Source organism: Zootoca vivipara, chromosome 10 (genome assembly GCF_963506605.1).
Source record: "Zootoca vivipara chromosome 10, rZooViv1.1, whole genome shotgun sequence".
Lineage (NCBI taxonomy): Eukaryota > Metazoa > Chordata > Lepidosauria > Squamata > Lacertidae > Zootoca > Zootoca vivipara.
Window position 1 is genome coordinate 10,511,348 of NC_083285.1, and position 22,084 is coordinate 10,533,431.

The following is a 22,084-nucleotide window of genomic DNA, read 5'->3' on the forward strand; positions in this document are numbered from 1 at the left end:
ACCTAATGGTCAGGAGTCCCTTAACCTTTACCTTTTTAATATTATTCTATACTATTCTAATGATTGTTGAATGTTACGTTATTTGATGTAGATTGCTTATTTTAAAGCTATGTTTTATTATCACGTTTTTGTATTGCATTAGCTTGTTATAAGGTGTACATTCTTTGTCTCTTCAGCTTGTAAACCGCCTTGAGTATTGTAAGATACAAAGGCGGTATACAAATTAAAAGTGATGAGTGATGATGGTGATGATGATGACTGAATGGAAATTGTTGTTGGAGTAAGATTTTGGTGTGTGTTTTTGTTTTTAAATGTGCAATCAGATCATCCAACTTTTGTGACACTTATCTAATTCTACTTATCTAATTATACTGTGGTGCATATAGAGATGGGAAGGCCTGGGGGAAAAAACAGAAAAATTGAGGAGAAAGTGTGGAATATTCAAACTATATCAAACTGTGCTTCTCTCTCCCCCCCCCCCGAAAAAGCAGCTTTGGAAAAATTGGGGCGGGGTTTTTCCTCAGGCCTTCCCATCTCTAGCTGCATAATGTACTCACTAATTTTGTGCCATGTGCACCTCCTTTCAGCAATTCCTGCAGCCAAACTGGTGCTGCTTTCCATAAGAGCAGGCACGTCCAACAGGTAGATCGTGATCTACAAGTAGATCACTGGACGTCTGTGGTAGATCACTGGCTCCCCCCAAAGAAGCTCAACAACTTTTGCTCCCCTAAAAAAAGCTCAACATTTTTGTCCTGCGCCCCAAAGAAATGGGGCTTTCCATCCCCCTAAAAAAACCCCACAACTTTGACCTGAACCCCCCAAAATGGGGTAGATCACCGCCAGTTTTTAACTTTGTGAGTAGATCACAGTCTCTTGGGAGTTGGCCACCCCCTGCATTAGAGCATATCAGCCAGGCTGAGAGGGGGGTCTTGTCGTCTGGGTAGCCCAGGACCTCCAGACACACTGCCCAGGCTACCAACCCAGAGATGTCAGTTTGGTGCTACTGATTCACTCCTAGAGGCACACTGCCTCTTGAGACACGTGTTGAGTAACAAAAATGCCAACGGGAACAGGAAGTTCTGTGGTCAGTGCAAATCAGTTCCAAATAAGTGCATTCAATTACAGTATATATTAGAAACAACAAACAATCTTGTAAAAGGCCTGTTATGAATCAGAAATTTGAAATATATTGGAATGGATATTGTGAAAAAGAAGGAGCGTGAGTGAAGAAATAGAGGTGGCAGGGAGCATATGAAATTAAGTGTGGGGGTACATTTTTAAGGTTCAAATGAGTCCTTTAGTGAATTCTTCTAGGAATAATACTAAAGAGTTAGCAGCAAATGAGTAGCCTGAAGTGTGGCACAAAGACAAATACCTTGCTTTAAAAAACGATAAAGGACCCCTGACAGTTAAATCCAGTTGTGAACGACTCTGGGGTTGCGGAGCTCATCTTCCTTTACTGGTCGAGGGAGCCAACATTTGTCCGCAGACAGTTTTCCTGGGTCATGTGGCCAGCATGACCAAGCCACTTCTGGTGAAACCAGAGCAGCGCATGGAAACACCGTTTACCTTCCCGCTAGAGCAGTACTTATTTATCTACTTGCACTTTAACGTGCTTTCGTACTGCTAGGTTGGCAGGAGGTGGGACAGAGCAACGGGAGCTCACCCCGTCACGGGGATTTGAACCACCGACATTCCGATCGGCAAGCCCAAGAGGCTCAGTGTAAGTTTAGACCACAGCGCCACCCGCGTCCCCAAATACCTTGCTAGTTAACCACAAATGTTTGTCTTGGTAATTTCTGTAAGATTTTGAACATGGAGCAGTAGGAACTGAATGTGTAGAATAGTTGTGGTGGTGAGTGTCCTTTATGATCCCGAGTTTTAAAGGCATGCATCCAATCAGTGCTATCATTTTTGATACCTCATCACCAATTTCTTGCAAGTATGTCAAGCAGTCAGTGCTGTTTGTGGAAAGTAAATGGCTCGTTAATTATAACCCCCCCCCCCCCGCATTTCTCCCAGTTTCTTTACAAGTGATATGCTTTTGAACAAAAAAGAGATAATTAAAGAATTAAGCAAGTTTATCTCTAATAGACTCCCTGTTGTCTTTCCACCACTCTTTCACCAAGCAACCATCTATTTCCCATGATTGTCTGTTAATACTTATTAGGAAGCTAATTAAGCTGATTCTGTTTATGTCAGAGTGAAGGTAATGGAAGGTAGAGAAGGTGTGTGTGGTTGTGACAGGCGGAGTGGGACGCGCTGTTGACCTGATTGCTTTCATTTATCACATGCATCCGCGTGCAAATGAGCATTGCATTGTGTGGGGCCTAATGAAACTTTTGCCATTCTGGGTTAATTTTGGCTCTGTGGGTGGTTGGTCATTGAGATATCTGATATTCTGGTACATTCTCCTTGACAACAACAGCAAAAGTGATTAGTTCAGCTTCTAGGCTGGGTTTATGTTCTGTCTCCTAAGTTTAAGAATGTTTTCCTATTTTTCCATTGTGCTGGTCTGATCTTTGTATTTAGAAGACATTGTGTATGCCTGCATTTTTTTTTTACTAAATTTCATATTGCTAATAGCTCTGTTGTTACCTCAGCATGAGAAACATAGACCTTACTGCACTGATTTAAATAGTACACCTGCTGTTTAATTAGTGTATTGAAAACTAAAACGGATCACTATATTTTTAGGCCTTTTTTGGTAGAAATTTCACCAAGGCAGACTTAGCACCAAGTTCAAAACTAGTATATTAACTAAAGAGAAGCATATGGATATGACATTTCTGCTGCCTTCACTTTCCTGGTTTGCCCTTCCATGTATTCATGAATTCATGCACACTATCTATCATCTATCTATCTGTCTATCTATGTGAAATTTAAGCAAATATGATCTGAAATGTGTGTGTGTGTGTGTGTGTGTGTGTTTGTGTGTGTGTTTCTTTGAAAACAAAACAAAAACCATCCGAATTACTGTATTCTTGGGGCAATGAGAGACGGCAGATGAAGTAAAAACATATGGTTGTTCCTCTGGAGGAAAAGGACACAAATACAATTTAAGGATTTGGCGCTGCAGAAATTCATTCATGCTAAGGTGTGTCTGGCTTGCCTGGGATTGAAGTCTCCCACGGTAACAGCTAGTGCTGCATTGTAACAAAAGTGGCTGCTGTTGTGCCAAAGTAGTCATGTTGCTTTCCTATATTAATTCTGTCGCTGGGAAATTTCATTTCATGTCCTGACACTTTTCGAATGTGAGAGAATAAGCAGTGCAGTTTAAAGTAAAAGCTTGCAACCGGCATTAAAGTGATGCTTCTTCATTAGCTCGCTTTACACAATATTTCTGCTTGCCATCTGAATCTCCTGATGCAAATTGTTCCAGTTAGCAGATGTGCAGTGCTTGTGCATGCTACAGTTTTTAGCAGTTAAATATAACTACCGTTCTGTAGGATTCAATATGGCTTCGTGCAGCTTATGGGCTTCAGCTGGGACACTCTGTATACTTACTTTGAGTATGAATTTCTGGCTCTTATGCTTGACGAAAGTGCAATGGCAAAAAGGTTTAGACACAAAAAGAAAAGTGAAGAAAACCCCAAGCCAATTTTCCCTCACCCCCATTCTTTTCTTATCGCTTAAGTTTTTGTATCAATATGCATTCCATGTCTGTAATCTAGTCTCTAAAAGCCTGATAAAGATGACTGTCAAATCATATAAATTGCATGCAACATTAACTGTCTTCCTTATTCATGCATCTCCTAAGTGTAACATTTATTCTTCTTAGGACAAGATCTGCCAAAGAACTGGACTGTTTTGGTGCAACCCCCAGGGATGTCCAAAGTCCGTTTGGGGGGTCTAATCCAGCCCACTGGTCAGTTTAATCCAGCCCCTGTGGCAGTTCATTTCCTGGGGTAAAATCCTTTAAAAAAACCTCAAAAGCTGCAACCCTAAATAAAGCTCAACAACGTAGGGATAAAACCATGGGAAAAAGCTCAACAACTTAAATCCTTTTAAAAAAGTCAACAACTTTGTTTGGCCCTTTGATAGGCCCTCACGGCCCTTCACTTCATCAAATCTGGCCCTCTTTGGAAAAAGTTTGGATATCATTGCTACACACAGAGGCATACCCACCCACCCACCAATGCTAACAGGTTCATTATGGGTTAGCAAGCAGCCATAGATGTGGATATGCAACCAGTATTTACCTATTTGTAGGTGTTGCAGACTAATTGAAAAATATTCTGGTTTTCTGGATAGGAACAGTTGCTGAAAGAGGTTGCCTTAAACACACACACACACACACACACACACATCTAGGGAGATACAGCTTTGAGGTCATAGGCATACCTGCCAAGTTCCTGCCGGAAAAATAAGGGATTGGCAGACCAGAAGTCACGCAGCGGCCATTTTGAAACTGGGCAGAGCAGCATCGAAAGTCGCTTCTGAGCATGCTCTGCCCAGTTCCAAAATGGCCACCATACCAGAAATCGCTTCTGCGCATGTCCAGAGATTCCAGATATGCGCAGAAGGAGCCTCCCCCGGCCGGTAAGTAAACCGGGAAAAAAACAAAAAAAATCTGTTTTTCCAGCTGGGAATGGCTGGAAAAACGGGGGTTTCCCGGGGAATACAGGAGACTTGGCAGCTATGGTCATAGGCATGGACTTTGTCACACATGCCATCATACTCAGATCATGCCTGTGAGAGAGGAGGGGCAATATCCCTGTTAAGAACCAAGGAACTAAATAATATATCTCGTTTGAAATTGAAAATGATGTCCTTAAATTATTGAAACAATTGCTTCAGGAAGATTTAAACAGAATTTTTGCAAGAGTATGGCTGGGTTAATGTAGTAGTGGGCAGCTATGCTATATAATTGCTACTACTACATAGGGCAATTGTGCTTTGGATATGCACAATTGACCCAATTTTCTTTGCTCGTATTTGTGCTGTGCAGGGGCAGTCCACTACAGTTTAATTTCTGTACTACACTGAGTAATCAGGCTTCCTCGCCGAACAATTTCCAGGAACATTGGCATGACCTCCACGCAGCTATGATGAATAAGAATGCTGCTTGTATGTTTCAAACTAGGTCTCCAACAATCGGGACATGACTGTATCTTCACAAGAAACATCAGATACAATTCAATTTATGTTAATTATTACACATATTAAAACGTGTCTAAAAGTAGAGGAGGTGTTCTCTGATTAGCAACAACTAAAAGGATAAGGTTTCTGGTGGAATACCATGTAATTCAATTTTATATTTGGTGAAAATGTTGGACTTTAAAACCGAATGGGAAAACCCACTTAGTCAGGTTCATTTAAGGGGAAAAATTGACAGTTATCAAAGCCACATGAGCAATGACTGCGGAATAGCTCCTTGGGGGCTTCTGCTGAAATCAACCAAACTAATTCCACATTACATAAAGAATATTATATCAAGTCATTTAGTTCTAATGTCTTTGCACACTTAGTGAGCACTATTCCTTACTCTTTCTGCTTCTCCATCCCATTCTTCTGGTGATTCTAAGTTGCATGAACATCAGCCCTTATAATTTGCAGTGGACTGTGCGCATGCAAGAAAATATTTCAGGGCTTAAAAGCACTGCCGGGAAGTCATATGCTAGATTTCCTCATTTATATTTAACTGTTATCAGCTTTGAAAAGGGTTTCTAATTTTAAACACTGCTGCTTCACCCCCCCTTTTTTTCCTCTTCAGAAAAGCTTTAATTTGCTTGGGTGCATCTCTAATTTAGCTGCCAACACACTTCAGCCCTAGAGTAGGCTTTGAACATGGAAATTGCTGCCTCTTCCCACCCCGCTCCTTCACAGGAAATGGGGCAAATAGCTAGAAACTAGAGCTGGTGCTTCATACAAACATGGTTTGGTGAGACTGAAGCCTTATACTGTGTGTTTCTATTTTGTGGAATAGTTTACCAAGCACTTCCACATGCGGCTGCTTTGCCCGTGCAAAGGATTGTCATTGTGTAATTAAAAGGAATTAGATAAACATTTTGCAAAGCAGAACTGTACTATGGACCTGTTTTTGTCCATGGAGTTTTCTTGGCAGGGATACTGGAGTGGCTTGCCGGCTCCTGCTCCAGGCGGATCACGTTTAGTCAAAACTCTCCACTATGACCTGTCCATCTTGGGTGGTTCTGCACGGCATAGCTCATAGCTCCTCTGATTTATTCAAGCCCCTTCGCCACGACAAAGCAGTGATGCATGAAGAATCTGCTTCTTGGGAGAAAAGTGATGGCAAACCTAGACAGCATCTTAGAAAGCAGAGACATCACCTTGCCGACAAAGGTCCGTATAGTTAAAGCTATGGTTTTCCCAGTGGCGATGTATGGAAGTGAGAGCTGGACCATCAAGAAGGCTGATCGCCGAAGAATTGATGCTTTTGAATTATGGTGCTGGAGGAGACTCTTGAGAGTCCCATGGACTGCAAGAAGATCAAACCTATCCATTCTTAAGGAAATCAGCCCTGAGTGCTCACTGGAAGGACAGATCCTGAAGCTGAGGCTCCAATACAGTGGTGCCTCGCTTAACGAATGCCCTGCTTAATGAAATTTCCGCTTAACGAAAGGATTTTTCGAGCGGAGGTTGCCTCGCTAGACGAATTCGTTTTATGAAAAATTTGTCTAGCGAATCGCGGTTCCCCATAGGAATGCATTGAAATTCAATTAATGCGTCCCTATGGGCAAAAAAAAAAAAAAAATCAATGCATTCCTATGGGATTCGCTAGATGAATTTTTCGTTATAAGAAAAGACCCATGGAACGAATTAAATTTGTCTAGCGAGGCACCACTGTATACTTTGTGTACTTTGGCCACCTCATGAGAAGAGAAGACTCCCTGGAAAAGACCCTGATGTTGGGAAAGATGGAGGGCACAAGGAGAAGGGGACGACAGAGGACAAGATGGTTGGACAGTGTTCTCGAAGCTACGAACATGAGTTTGACCAAACTGCGGGAGGCAGTGGAAGAGAGGAGTGCCTGGCGTGCTCTGGTCCATGGGGTCACGAAGAGTCAGACACGACTAAATAACTAAACAACAACAACCATGGACCTGCTGTCACAACCTTCTTGTTTCCAGGTATGGAGGTTGTTGCTGGTCATAAGCACACACTCCTTGTTTCTAAAGGTGTTGCTGGAGTTTGTAGTTGCCTTTTTAGGAATATGGTCTTGTCCGCCTCATGTGAAGCCTGTATTACAAATCAGGTGCCATTTCCCCCATTTCCAAAATCAAAAAAAGTTGATCTTTGAGTTTGAAATAGATAATATAATATAAATATAAATATATTCAAAATATACAAAATATAAAATGAGTAGATGGATAATCAGCGAGTTTTCAATCACCCTTCAAAATGTTGTTTTTGTTTTGCTTTGTAGGTTTCTGCGGTTGGTTTTGGTTCAAATCCAATACACCAATCACAGCTCAGGGAATTCTGCAAACCCTATAACCGAAACAAAGCATACAAAATATATAAACTATTTATTTATTAAATGTTTAATTTCTTTCCCACCCTGCAAACCTATTGAGAATATACAGTAATTTAAAACATTCCCCAAACAGTAAGAAAATGCTTTCTACAAGCTAAATTCTCTAAATTATTATTCCTTGTTAATGCTTGTGCAATATTGTATGACAGGACTCTTGTTCTAAGTGCATTGTGACCCTTCTTTTCTCCAGGACTCTTTCTGCAATTCTGGTTCAGAGTTATTCAGTAACCTCAGGGAAGTGCCCTCTGAAAAACATTCCTACCCACCGATTCTTGTAGCAGTGTTTCCAAAGAACGGAAGATCTCTTATATGTCAATGTATGAAGGAACAACATAATTCTGATTCATTTGGGTTTAGTTTATCTGTGTGTTTATGGTCAGTCAAAAAATCAGTGCATTTTTCGGTGCATTTGCGAAAGGGAGATGTTTGTGTTTGTTTTTCTTCATAGAGGTTTCCCGAGGCACTGAAAATTCTGGTGCAGAATGTAATAGCAGAACAATTTGTGTTACTATGAGACACACACACACACACACACCCAGCAAAATCATTTTGAAAACAACAGCAAAATGTCCCTAAACAGAGAGAGAAGTCCTAAATGGATGTGGCAAGTGTCCTTGAGGTCTTTTCAGTAATCAAGAGCGTTGCTTGGGTGTGTTAGTGGAGAGAATTCAGAATATACATCATTAGCCCTCATCATCTCTCTAGCTGTGGAACTCACTTGAGCATACAGAACATATTTAGCTTGTTCGCTGTTTGCAGGGGCAATTTTTATTAGGTTCTATCACAGGGTACCCACATGCCTGAGAAATTCATTTTGCCATCAAGCAGCACGCGTAAGTCAAGTAGTGTTTTCTTGCAAAGATTACTGCAAATGGATATAGATTAAGCTCTACTTTCTGTGAAGAAGGAAATTAATCGAAGCAGGATTAAGGCTATACATTGCTTTCATTCCATAGAGGTGCTTCACTGATTTGTTAAATAATGGATTATTTGATGTACTGTAGTGGGACTGATGTAGGTCACTTTCATCTTTGCAAGTTTTAGACTTAAGAAGAAAGAGGGCAATTTCCCGACAGAAAAGATTGGATCCACCAAACATATTTTTGCTGGACTTCCTTTGTATTTTCGATTATTTTGTTTAGTTCTTGAAAGCCACCTTTCAGGGCACACTGCAACACAACCTACTTTGTATTTTTAGGTTGCTAAAAATAAATAAATCACAATATTACATGGAGTTATAATCATTAAATTAAACCCAGAAACAATAGCTTTAAAAATTCAAGCACGGTGCACTTACCAAGCATTGGAATATAGCAACAACAATATTAACATTGTCAGAGTTTACTAGCAACTTCATTAAATATTTCCCTGAGTAAGGACTTCTAGAAGCATGAAAGCACCAATGAGAAGGCTTTATACCTGGTATTCACTAATCTAACAGCTCTTAGAAGAGAACCAAACCATCTTAACGCTCAGACAGGTTTGTGATTTAAGCCAAGGAAACAAAAGCTGTATGGGTATATAGTGATTTTTGTTGTTGTTGCAACAGTGTTAATAAAGAAGCCCATTGCATAAGTTCTGCACCAGCCATTTCTCTCTTTATTATTAATGGAAATGCATGTTCTAATGACAAGCTGATGTGTTTTTCTTAAAAGGCCTTCATTTGCAGTGGAAAAGAACTCTTAACAGAGAATGGGTGGGTTGAGAAATGAAGTGTGATGAGTTGGGAATAGTGGTAATTGTTTACTGCCTTAATCATTGATTATTTTTTGATGATTATTTTTTTGAAATGTGCAAATCTGGTGGGGGGGAAGTACTTTTCCTTTTTGGCTCAAAACACTACAACTCTAGGGCTCACTTTTTATTTCTCATTTAACTGGTATTAATTCAAATATTAGTGGTGGTAGCTCAGCAAAAATCCACCCTGCTCCCCAGGCCTATTGCCTATATATAACAATAAGGACCATGTTCGTTCCCCTTCCACTTGGACATCCAGCCATCCAGGTGCCTATTTTTTATGTGCAAGATATTGGATCACATACTCTCACAGCTGCGTTATGGTCAGTTGGAGATCTGTGCTATAGTTTTTACCCCTTTCTGTCAAACGAAGGACCCAAATACATAGTTTCACACAAACTGTCCCGGAAAGAATCAAATGCTGCACGTTAAACATAACAGAGGCATGCTTTCATTGCAGATAGGGGACGCTTTTTAAAGAGCCTTCTTATCTAGTTGCCTTGTGCCCTCTAACACGTGCATGCTGTGTTCATGAGGATTAGTTTATTCAAGGCCAGCGAAGGTTTCTTAAAAAGCACTTGTGTGTGTGTGTTTTTAAAAAAGCCTGAGCATTTAGATTTCAAGAAAGATTTCTATGTACGGATCAGGTTCACTCTCGAATAATAATTACTTTTTATAGAAGTTGTGTTTGCTTAAATGGTATGGTGCTGAGAAGCTAGAATGATAAACATTTGACCTTTTATTGAAGTGCTTTTATGTTGATTTGAAGTGATAAAAACTCATTCATAGCAGAGGGGTGTGTGTGCGCGCGCGCAGAAGAAAGAAGTCGTGCTGTTTTTCTATAAATGTAAACATTGTGATGAACCTTTAATGAACATCCTCTTCATTATGGAAAACTATCATTTTCTAAATAGCAGGCTACTCTCCAAATCTGGAAGAGGTGACTAAAGCCATGTACTTTTGCTTGAAAGATCCCAAGGTGGGGGACAGTTGTTTCCTGAGCGATGTCTCTTGACTCTCTGAGTCAGAAAGCAGACTGAGAAGACATAGCGTGAAGCACCTCAGTATGTTTGCTGGTATAAGCTTCTTATTCTTTTTAGAAAGTTAGATATTGAAAAGCAAGGCAGGTCTCTAATGTTCCTGGCATCCTGGGATACTAAGTGGTACGCAGTCCTACCTTGGATTCCGAACGCCTTGGTACCAGGACGTTTTGGCTCCCGAACTCCACAAATCCAGAAGCGATTTGCGAACATACTTTGGAACCTGAACGTCCAACAGGGCTCCCGATTGGCTGCAGGGGCTTCCTACAGCCAATCAGAAGCCACGCTTTGGTTTCTGAACATTTTGGAAGTCGAGCGGACTTCCGGAACAGATTCCGTTCGAATTCCGAGGTCCGACTGTATAAACATCTGTCTATAAGCCTGAAGGGCAAATATTCCAGCTTTATGAATTCCAGTGCCAGATACCCATTTTCGGTTGGTGGGTGTCTGATATACGGCATTCCCTAATTTCCCAGTATGACAGTGGGCATAGCATTGGAACTGCAGTGGCTGTCTATAAACTTCTGATCCTTTTGCCTTAGAAATTTCTACAACCTTTAATTAGATAAACCTGCCTTGGTTTAAAGTTTTCTGAGAGTTTCACTGAAGCATAGATTGGTTTGTGGGGTGGAGGGCAGCTCTTTCAAGCATATTCCATAGGTAGTCTCACAGTAGTGATTACTGAGATGAAGTGATGCATATTCTGCCAAAGGAATATTCATGCTGTTCTGATGCCGGCAGATCTGTCCTGTCAGCATTCCTTTCTGTAAGAATTGCAAATAAGAGACAACAACTCTTCGGAAGTAGTAGCCCTTAATTGATTAAATTTAGTTTTAAAGGTCATTGGTATAGTAAGAAGAAGAAGAAGAAGAACCCCTCACATAGGGTAGCCTTTTAATAATCATTTATTCTTTGTACCCTGCCCATCTGACTGTGTTAGCTCCAGCCACTCTGGGAGGCATATGTAAAAACACAGCAAAACATTAAACCTTAAAAAAGCTTCCATATACAGGGCTTTTATATCAGCATTGATAGTGAAATAGTTGCTTCATTGTCAAAAGGAAGGATGTGTGCTTTGTAACAAGCTAGATACGTTGAGTTCATTTTGAAATAAATGGGTTTTTTGCACAAAATAAGAGTGAGTGTAGTAATGGTCCTGCAACAAAAGGACTGATTCACTGCAGTCTCTACATACAGTTCAATGGGGCTCACAATTCCAGCGTTCTACAAAACATTAAAAGTGAACGACAATCAGTGAAAATATAGTGCTTATTGCAATAATTCACATAAGGTATTAGCATTTACATCCTCCAGGCCAAATACTTTATTAAACATTTGTTTTAAATTCTTGCTCTAGGGGCGGCTAACCTGTGACCCTGCAAATGTTACCAAACTCTGCCAACATGGCTAATAGTCAGGCATGCTGGGAAATGAACCACCCCCTGACCCACTAGCAGGCCAAATTGTATATATTCCTCTTTAGCTAAATTGCAGCCACAGTATGTGTAAAAGCACCTGATCATGTTCCTTCCTGGTACCTTGTCATCTGACATACGCTCGAGCAATGACCACCTGTCCTCATATGAACTGACCTGGACTCAGTGTTGGTGCTCACCTTTAAAGCCCTAAACGGCCTTGGTCCAGTGTACTTGAAGGAGCGTCTCCACCCCCATCGTTCTGCCCAGACACTGAGGTCCAGCGCCGAGAGCCTTCTGGCGGTTCCCTCGCTGTGAGAAACCAAGTTACAGGGAACCAGGCAGAGGGCCTTCTCAGTAGTGGCACCCGCCCTGTGGAACGCCCTCCCACCAGATGTCAAAGAGAAAAACATCTACCAGATTTTTAGAAGATATCTGAAGGCAGCCCTGTTTAGGGAAGCTTTTAATGTTTAACAGACCATTGTATTTTAATATTTTGTTGGAAGCCACCCGGAGTGGCTGGGGAAACCCAGCCAGATGGGTGGGGTATAAATAATAAATTATTATTATTATTATTATTATTATTATTATTAATCAGTTTACAAGATGTTTCACAGCTTCATGCATCTCAGTATTCTTCTGTTGCTTTCCTATAGGCATTAAACACAATTTTCTTATTGATTTCAGGCCTCTCATTTTAAGGTACTTAGGGACATGATATATTGCATTTAGTGTTTGTGTGCACCATTCTAAAATGTGGTTAAACTCAACCATAAGTCACAGGCCTACCACAGAAACTTCTTGATGTTTGCTATGCCTTACCACAACATTTTATAGAACCGCAAAGATTTCTCTTGACCTCCCTATTCAGTAATGCATTAAATGCTACACATTGCCTCTCTGGGAAAGGCAATGCATTGAAATGCTATTGTACATCTCTGAATGTTGTTTATCTCAATATTCTGCAGAAGCAAATATGGATAACAGCAGCATATTTGCCCTGGAAAGATTGATTCATTTTTTAAAGCTGAATTTTTCATACAAGATTAATGCTTTCTGGAGTCCCTGGAGTCACAAAAACAATGGCAAATATTAACTTCTGTTTAACCAATACTTTATCAATGTAATCATGTGGACTGGAATGATCACAAGGGCAAATTTTGAGAATGAAAGAACAGAGTGAGCTGGGGTTAAATATTAAAATCTGCTATGGGTTGCAGTCAGTATTCCATGAGCAGAAGACTAGTTCATACAATGAATCTTTCTTTCCCCCTTCTTACCTCTGGAGCTGTTATGGCAGTGCAGAAATTGGTGCCCCAATCTTTGCTATACCAGTTTATAAAACTGTGCACCCCCTGTCTATTATTGGTCTTCTAGTGAGAGAGACCCATGAAATAATTATTTCTAATTTCTGATTGAGGAGTATGTAAGTAGTAAGCCTGATAAATTTTGGAAACCAGACACAATCATGCATAATATGAAATAATTATTATAATAAAACTCGCATTATAAAATAATTGTTCTATTTTTGTTTTTAACATCTGGCATGAACAAATTATCAGCATTATTTTTAAAACAAGGTGTACCTTAAAAAAATAATAATGCATTTTTGCATTACTTACATTTCTGCTTTATTTATCCATAAAGTGTTTTCACAGATGGAGGTTGGATCCTGACAAGACAGAAGTACTGTTTTGGAGGGAAAGAAGGGGCGGGCAGGTGTTGAGGACTCCCTGGTCCTGAATGGGGTAACTGCTCCTGAAGGATCAAGTGCGCAGCCGGAGGTGCAGGTCAATTCTGTGCCCAGGCCAGCTGTCTACCAGCTCCATCTGGTACACAGGCTGAGACCCTACCTGCCCACAGACTGTCTTTCGGAGTGATGCATGCTCTGGTTATCTCCCGCTTAGACTACTGCAATGCGTTCTACGCAGGGCTACCTTTGAAGGTGTCCTGGAAACTACAACTAATCCAGAATGCAGCAGCTAGACTGGTGACTGGGAGCAGCCGCCGAGACCACATAACACCAGTCTTGAAAGACCTACATTGGCTTCCAGTATATTTCTGAGCACAAGTCAAAGTGTTGGTGCTGACCTTTAAAGCCCTAAATGGCCTCAGTCCAGTACACCTGAAGGAGCATCTCCACCCCCATCATTCTGCCCGGACACTGAGGTCCAGCGCCGAGGGCCTTCTGGCGGTTCCCTCGTTGCGAGAAGCCAAGTTACAGGGAACCAGGCAGAGGGCCTTCTCGGTGGTGGTGCCCGCCCTGTGGAACACCCTCCCATCAGATTTCAAGGAAATAAAGAAGTATCTGACTTGTAGAAGACATCTGAAGGCAACCCTGTTGAGGGATTTTTTTAATGTCTGATGTTTTATTGTATTTTTTATATTTTGTTGAAGGCCACCCAGAGTGGTTGGGGAGACTATTTGATTGTAAATGAAACTTCAAAGTGATTTTAAAAGATAAAACAGTGAAATCAAGACGGGGGGGGGATACAAGCATGCAAAAGTTTAATTACTGAAATAGATTAAAATGCCTTCTACTTTCTAAGCATCTGGGGAGGCTTCTCAAAGCAGGAATGTTTTTTAGCAGTACAGTGGTACCTTGGTTCTCAAACACCTTAGTACTCAAACAACTTGGAACCCAAACTCTGCAAACCAAGAGGCAAGTGTTCTGGTTTGTGACGTTTTTTCAGAAGCTAAACATGCTCTGTTTTCAGTGCCACATGGATGTTACGCTGAGGTCTGTGTTTTTGCTATTTATTTTGCATCTTTGTGGTTTTTTTTTGTGGTTTTTTTTTTTTTGTGACTGTGTGGAACCCAGTTCAGCTACTGATGGATTGATTGTGTGACTGCAGTACATTGTTTATTGCTTTCATTTTATGGATCCATGGGCTCATTAGATAGTGAAATTCATGTTAAATTGCTGTTTTAGGGGTTGTTTTTAAAAGTCTGGAATGGGTGAACCCATTTTTGCATTACTTTCTATGGGAAGGTGCACCTTGGTTTTGGAACGCTTTGGTTTTGGAATGGACTTCTGGAATGGATGAAGTTTGAGAACAATGGTACCGCTGTACTGTGAAGGAGCCTGCTTGATCTCAAACACCAAGGAGTTCCAAAGAGTAGGTGCTACCACACTAAATGATCAAGTTGCTGCAAATGTGGAACGGGCATTACCTGGACTAGTAAAAACTATATCCATCAAATGTACTGTTTTGCTTTCAAACATCACTACCCAGTATTGTGTCCTCTGGTGGGCAGTGGCTCTCCTGGGGTTTTTGGCAGAGATCTGTTCCTGCTTCCTCATCTTTTGAACGGGAGATGCCAGAGATTGAGCCTGGGACCTTCTGCACGGGAGGAATGCTCTGCCCCTGAGCTCTTGCTCCCAAATGCTACAGACAGGGAGCTGCCTAAAGAGAGCCACAATTTAAAACTCACAATATTTCTTGCTACTGTTTTTTTTTTTTTTTAAAAAAATTATTAGGTTTTACATAAAAAGAGAATAGAAAAATACCGATAGTATAAAACAAAATAATCAAATCTTAAATGTCAATAATATAAAAAAGAACAAAGATTAAAAAAGAAAAAAGAAAAGAAAAAGAAAAAAAACAATAGAGATTAATCATATTACACAGATTCAACTCTAAACATTTCGGACTTCCTCGTTTCCCCTTCTTGAGTTCTAATTAATTCACTATCTCCTGCAGTTTCCAATTCTAAACTCACATTCTTTCTTCCAAATTATTGCTTCTTTTTAACTATTAACCCTTCACCCATCACATTGCTATTTTTTTGCCTAATATTCGCTACCCTTTACCCAAAAATGTTCAAACTTAACTATCAAAATCTTTTACCCCCTTATTGTTCCAACCCCCCCCCAAAAAAACCTACATCTACCCCCCTTCCCTTGGAATCGGTGTCTCCAGAGATCTCAGCCAGTCCTTAATACATTCCGAATTCAGACCATTTTTATCAGTCCATACATATTAATACAATTCTCCCTCACCCCACTCCTGTTCTATCCCTATCTAAATTTTGCCGAGCACTTTCTCCCATCTTCTGTATTTCCCACACTTTGTTTCCAATCCCATTCTCTTTCTGCCCCCCACCTGCTTGCTTCTGCCCCTCTCTCACTGGGGTAATGACATTTTCGTTTTTCACTTTTGGGGGGGGGGCCTTTTGAATCCAATATTCAATATTTCTTGCTACTTTTACTTGTAGTACTTCTCTCCCATGCTCCTGCGATACCTCCACTACCCGTTTCCTCTGGCTCCCATTAACTCTGACATCCCCAGCATATTGGCAACAAAGCAAGATGTCCCCCAAAACCTGATCCCTGTACTGTAGTGGTTTCTGCTGGCATGTCAGAGATCAGTTTAAATTTTACTTTGCTTCCAGTACACTAATTGAATACAGCAGAGCGGAACAGCAGGGGATGGAAACAGAGCACAGTGATTCCTGACAAAGATTTCTCTCCAGAGGCAAGCATTCAATTAACATCCCTTGTTAGACAGTAAAAACTAACTACCCTGAAGCTATCTGACTCTTATTTGTTCTTTTCCCGAAAACTAGGATTTCAACAGTTTGGGAGATATTCTCTTCAGAGTTTCAAAATCTCATGCAGGCCCTCGTGGCCTAGCTTATTCATGCTAGGTGGTCAGCTGATTTCGATATCAATTGGAAGTGTTAATTTGAAACAGGCCAGTGGTTTCATAAACTTTGCGCCTTCATGAAACGTTACAGAGACATAGCTGCCAAGTTATCCCTTTTTTACAGGGATTTTCCCTTATGCTGAATAGGCTTCCTCGCGAGAAAAGCGAAAACTTGGCAGCTTTGTACAGAGAGAAATATCTGAAGCAGGCTCGTGGTTTTATCAATATTGTGCCTTCAGGAGACTTTGCAAACGGAGTTCCCATGGTTGCCGACAGATTTTAGCGTATAAATTCATATCAAAGGTGGGTGACAGAAAGTACAAAAACCTGATAAATACGTGTGTGCACATGTTCACTCACATATTCTGTCTTAATCCTGTTCTCGTAATCATAGCCCAGTTTAAGTGTCATAGCATTTTCAAAACAAAGCTGGGTGTTTTGCTTTGTCCAGATCTTCAGAGGAAGGGGATTTCACTCTCCTTCTTAAATAAACAAATAATGGAACAGATCGCTATCAACCCTGCATTAATATCCTTGCCATTCATACTTTACATGTAAACAGTAAATGCAAGAAGTCCTTATTAGTCACAGCTAAATATGATGGTTCAATACAAGGAATTAAATATAGTGGTACCTTGGTTCTCATACACCTTGGCACTCAAACAACTTGGAACCCAAACAGCGCAAACCCGGAAGTAAGTGTTCCGGTTCACAAACTTTTTAAGAAGCCGGAAGTGCTCCATTTTGAGTGTTACACTTCTGTTTTGGGTGCCACACTTCCGTTTTGAGTGTTATGATGAGGTCTGTCTGTTTTTGCTATTTATTTTGCATTTTTGTTTTTGTGGCTCTTTTTGTTTTGTTTTTGTGACTGTGTGGAAACCAGTTCAGCTACTGATGGATGGACTGATTGATTGATTGTGTGACTGCAGTACATTGATTATTGCTTTCATTTAATGGATCCATGGTCTCGTTAGTAAACTTCATGTTAAATTGCTGTTTTGGGGGTTGTGTTTAAAAGTCTGGAACGGATTCATCCATTTTGCATTACTTTCTATGGGAAAGCGCGCCTTGGTTTTTTGAACGCTTTGGTTTTGGACTGGACTTTCGGAACGGATTAAGTTTGAGAACCAAGGTACTGCCATAGTCTGCTATATTTTTTTCCTTTAAACATTAGAATAATGCAGCAGGGTCGCAGCTCACACAGATTTTACATTTGTGATCGCGGCTTTATGTGTGTGGCCAAAAGGAAGTGGGTGGGTAGAGAAACTATCAGAAAGGGCTGTCTGAGATCTTGCGAGAGCCTCCACTGTCCAAACGGGCAGCTCTCAAAGCCCAGTAAGCAAGACAGAGAGCATAAAAAGTTCTTTCTGTGCCAGGTTTTCCTGCCATGGCAAAAATGTTTAAGCCCTCTGCCTTACTTTCTAGGCTCTGGGTAGTTCCCACAAGAGAGCTTTCCAGAGCCTGGTAAGCAAGGTGGAGGGCAAGGCGCACTTTGCATGCCAGATTCAGAAAGATAGAGATGGTCACGTGACAGTGGTTCAAGGATCTGACTTCATGCGATTTTGCCTTTATGAGCAATTCTCCAGAACATAGGACCCCTGGACGGTTAAGTTCAGTCAAAGGCGACTATAGGGTTGTGGTGCTCATCTCGCTTTCAGGCCGAGGGTGCCAGCATTTGTCCACAGACAGCTTTCTGGGTCATGTGGCCAGCATGATTAAACTGCTTCTGGCGGAACACAACACTGTGACAGAAACCAGAGTGCACATAAACACTGTTTACCATCTGGCTGCAGTGGTACCTATTTATCTACCTGCACTGGTGTGCTTTCGAACTGCTACCGGTAGGTTGGCAGGAGCTAGGACAGAGCAATGGGAGCTCACCCCGTCGCGGGGATTCAAACCACCGACCCTCTGATCGGCATGCTCAATGGTTTAGACCATAGCGCCACCCTAGTGTAAGATGTGATCCTACTATATATTTGGATTCCCTGCCCACGAATGTTCACAGGTGATTTCCACTTACTGTTGTTCTTACTTAGAGTATATACCTGTGGTGTGTAATGACGGACTATGACATTATTTCTGCCAGTTTTTCCATCTAGGGGGGGAATTATACAGGCAGTCCCCGGTTTACCCAGGGGTTACGTTCCAAGGCACCGTGCACATGGATGACGTCGTATATAATTGAAATCCATTGAAAAAGACTGTAAACACCCTGTTCCGCCCCACCCCCACCCCTGTTCTGCCCTTTTAGTGATGTTTCAGTGATGTCTTTATGACATTTCTGGGCCACTTCCGGGTTTGGCGCAATGTGCATATACACAACCACGCACATATTGAACATGCGTAAACGGGGGCTACCTGTACCGTATGGGAGAGAAAAGCCTTACTAGAGCAGATTGCCACACAGCTATGTTTAAAACCCCACGCATCATAACTTGCTGTGACATAGATCTATCACTATGATAATGTTGACTTCAAAGTTCTCGACACACGCATAAAGAAAAATGCCTTGTTTGCAAAGGAATAATTCAAACCCAACAGTTGATGAAGAAGGAGAGGAAGTTGTGAGGGTTGTTTGTTTCAAACAAACACAAAAGAATATGGATGAATGCTGGTCATGCCCATGAATAAAAAAATTCTGGGACACAATCTATGAGGAAATGGGAAAAAACTAAAAATTACATTTCATAAAAACACTGGAATCATTTCTTCTTGGAATTCTAACTGTTAATATTCCAAAAGAAAGATAAAATTATTTTTCTATGCAGTGACGGCGGCTAGTGTGTTAATAGCTAAGTATTGGAAGGGAGACCGTATACCAAATAAAGAAGAATGGCTACAAAAATTGAGCGAGTACTTGGAACTTGCTAAGTTGACTGAAGGCTTAAGGAACAAGTCAAATAAAATAATCCAGAAGGAATGGGATTGTATAAATACCTACCTATCGAGTCAAGGTCCAACAAGCAATGTTTGGTTGTGTTTAGAATAAACCCGTAAGTGGGAAAACGTCTCCTTATACCAAGATAAGGAATATATTGAAACACAGAGAAATGGTACTAGTTATAGGAAATGAACCACTGTGAGGTTGACGGAAGTCAAAATCAAAAGCCAAAAGTATAATAGAAAGAAATTCACCCCAGAAGGGTCGGTATTCAGGTAAAGAAATGGCATGCTGGGATGACTACTATAGTTACCTTGTGTTATACTTATGTTTTTTTTTTACTGTTTGTGTTCTGTTTTCTTTTTTCTTTCTTTGTGTATTCAGTAGAAATGTCTGTATTCTTTGCTTTGTTTGTATTTGCATAATAATCCAATTAAAAAAAACCATTTCAAAAGAATATGGATGAATGCATTCACTAGATCTGTAAAATCCACGAACCGGAGCCAAGTGGGTTCCATGAAAGAAAATCCACACCCTGGTGTAATTGGTGCATTTCAGCTGCTTTCGGCACTTATGAGCCCATATCACTTTCACAGCCTTTACAGGAGAGGTCAGCATGGAGGTGAAGCCAACAAAAGATCCATCTTCATTGATTACACCTCTTCAGAGATTGATCTTGTACGCTGGCTCTGCCGGCCCCTTTCTCCCTTGAACTTGGGGCAGCTTATTTTGAGCGAGGACCATATGATCACTCGTCTGTCATTTCAAGGTCTCTGACCCGGAGTGTCATAAAGACTTTTTTTGTATTGTTGTGGTGGAATTTAATTATGGCCACATTGGCTGTGCTCGCAAGGAACACCTCGGGCTCCAACTCACATGCATACCCTTCGTCTAACACAACTGCAAGGAAGAATTTCGAAGCTTTTGCTTCCATTTTGGGTTAACCAGAGCTTGCCTTTTCATCCATATCTGGATGAACTGTGATTAATCTGACCTATGGTTTGTTGAAACGAGCCAACTTCATACTTCAATGATGAACTGACCTGTTTCAGCAACCACAGTTAAGATCAACCACAATTTAGGGTTCAGAAAGGACACATTTAATCTAAAATGGAAGGAAACATAATTCAATCTCCTTATAGTTGTGCCCAAGGAGAAGGGCCATACTACAGTTATACCTTGGTTAAGCATTTTATAGAAGTGGAGCATTGATGAATTATCAAAATAAGCAAATCTTGTGGACAGGAAAACGTGAACTATAAGCTGAACTTTCTATGATCTTTTTCCCTCTCTTTTGTTGTCCACAGCACGCATTATAAAAACAAAACAGTGGTGTGAAATGCTTCCATGTTTAGAAGGAGAAGGCTGTGATTTGCTAATCAATAGATCAGGCTGGACCTGTACGCAACCAGGTGGCAGAATAAAGACAACTACGGTAAGCCTTTTCTGTTCTTTGCATAGCTTTGCGTTCCACCTAAACTATAACTTTTCACTCATCAAGCCGGCGTTTAGCCATAAATCGCACACACACAAACACACCATTAATATGTGTGTGGAATCCAATATGCTTAGGTATCTGTCAGTATTTACAAGTTATGCTTGGCCATTGTCATGTGCACTCTGGAACTTGTCGCCTGCCTGCTGCATGTGGGGTGGCCTTTGAAGACAGCTCAGATACTTCAGGTGGTGCCATAGTGTGGCACCAGAGCTTCTGTTGAATATAAGACTCTGGAAGCACGTGACACCAGTTTTATGTAAGTGGCTAAATTCAGAGTGGTGCTTTTCCTCTTATACTTAAAGAACGGGATCTGAGGCACCTTTTCCTATATATGTCCCCATGAGATTTGGCCTAAGGCATCACCAATGTTTGAAATAAGGTTTTCTGTTACTGGAAATGTGTCGGTTTGGGTGCTAGAATCTGGATTATGAAAGTCTGACCCTAAAAAGCCTTACAAAGTTCCACGTTGTTAGATTTCTAGGCATTTGGAGAAGTCAAACTGGTGGCTGGCTTTTTACGTAAGAAACTTTTAGAGGAAAATTGGGTTGCTTTTTTAGCATTCTCGACGTGTCCGATGAAACTTTTCATACGGTTTTATGATGATTTTGATCTTTTTATTATTATCTTGACTGTAAGCTGTTCTGAGCACCTTCAGGTGGGAAACTGAAATATAAATGTAAAAATAAATTAATTAATGCAAATAATTCAGACCAGGGAAGTTTAAGGGAGATGTCACAGTATCAAATATGTGGCTGAAATCATTCTCTGAGTTATGCATTTGGCAAGACCATATTGCTGTCTTTACACCTCACTTCCCACCTGATCCTGGCTGTCCATCAGATGCTTAATCACCCTAAAGCAGCTTACACAGCTTAGTTTCACTAGACCAGGGCAATATTCATTGCCAACCTGCTCCCCATTCCCCAGGAAATTTACTTGAGATGTACTTCCTTTGATTGTTGCTCACTCGTGTTTGCATTCCTGATCCCACTGGCTCCATGCCATATTTTGTTGCAGAACTAATCAGTGAAAACTGAATCATCATAATATGTGAAGAGAAACTAGCATTAGAGTCTAAAAATGACAAGATGACTGTAATTTGCAAATTTGCAAGTGTATAAACCCCCAGGGAATGTCGCAGTAACTTTAAAGGAAGTCAGTGTGCCCCACTTTTTAAGGTCAAGCTAGACATGGGCATGTTCTTTGTCCTTCTGTTTTCTTCCTTTTTGTTTTTCACAAATAATGGGCGATCTGGATTTGGAACAGTGCCATGGGAAAGGCCTTAAATCTTTGGCTGCTGCTGTGGCTTCATTCAGGATTGTGCAATGTGAAGAAGGTCCCCAGAGCCATGAAAGTCCTA

The 22,084-nt window shown here is 40.9% G+C and overlaps 1 protein-coding gene across 3 annotated transcripts in view; it reads left to right on the forward strand.

Annotated features, from left to right (window-relative positions):
• The window catches only part of TAFA5 (TAFA chemokine like family member 5), a 326,350-nt gene that overhangs the window by 240,187 nt on the left and 64,079 nt on the right, over window positions 1–22,084 (forward strand). For 2 of the 3 annotated variants that reach the window (XM_035126718.2, XM_035126719.2), the window contains exon 3: window positions 20,534–21,446. In XM_035126718.2, the coding sequence (XP_034982609.2) occupies window positions 20,534–20,889 (356 nt within the window). In that variant the 3' untranslated portion in view covers window positions 20,890–21,446. Of the gene's footprint in view, window positions 1–20,533; window positions 21,447–22,084 lie in introns of those variants that run through there. The other variant, XM_035126720.2, reaches the window with a different exon arrangement.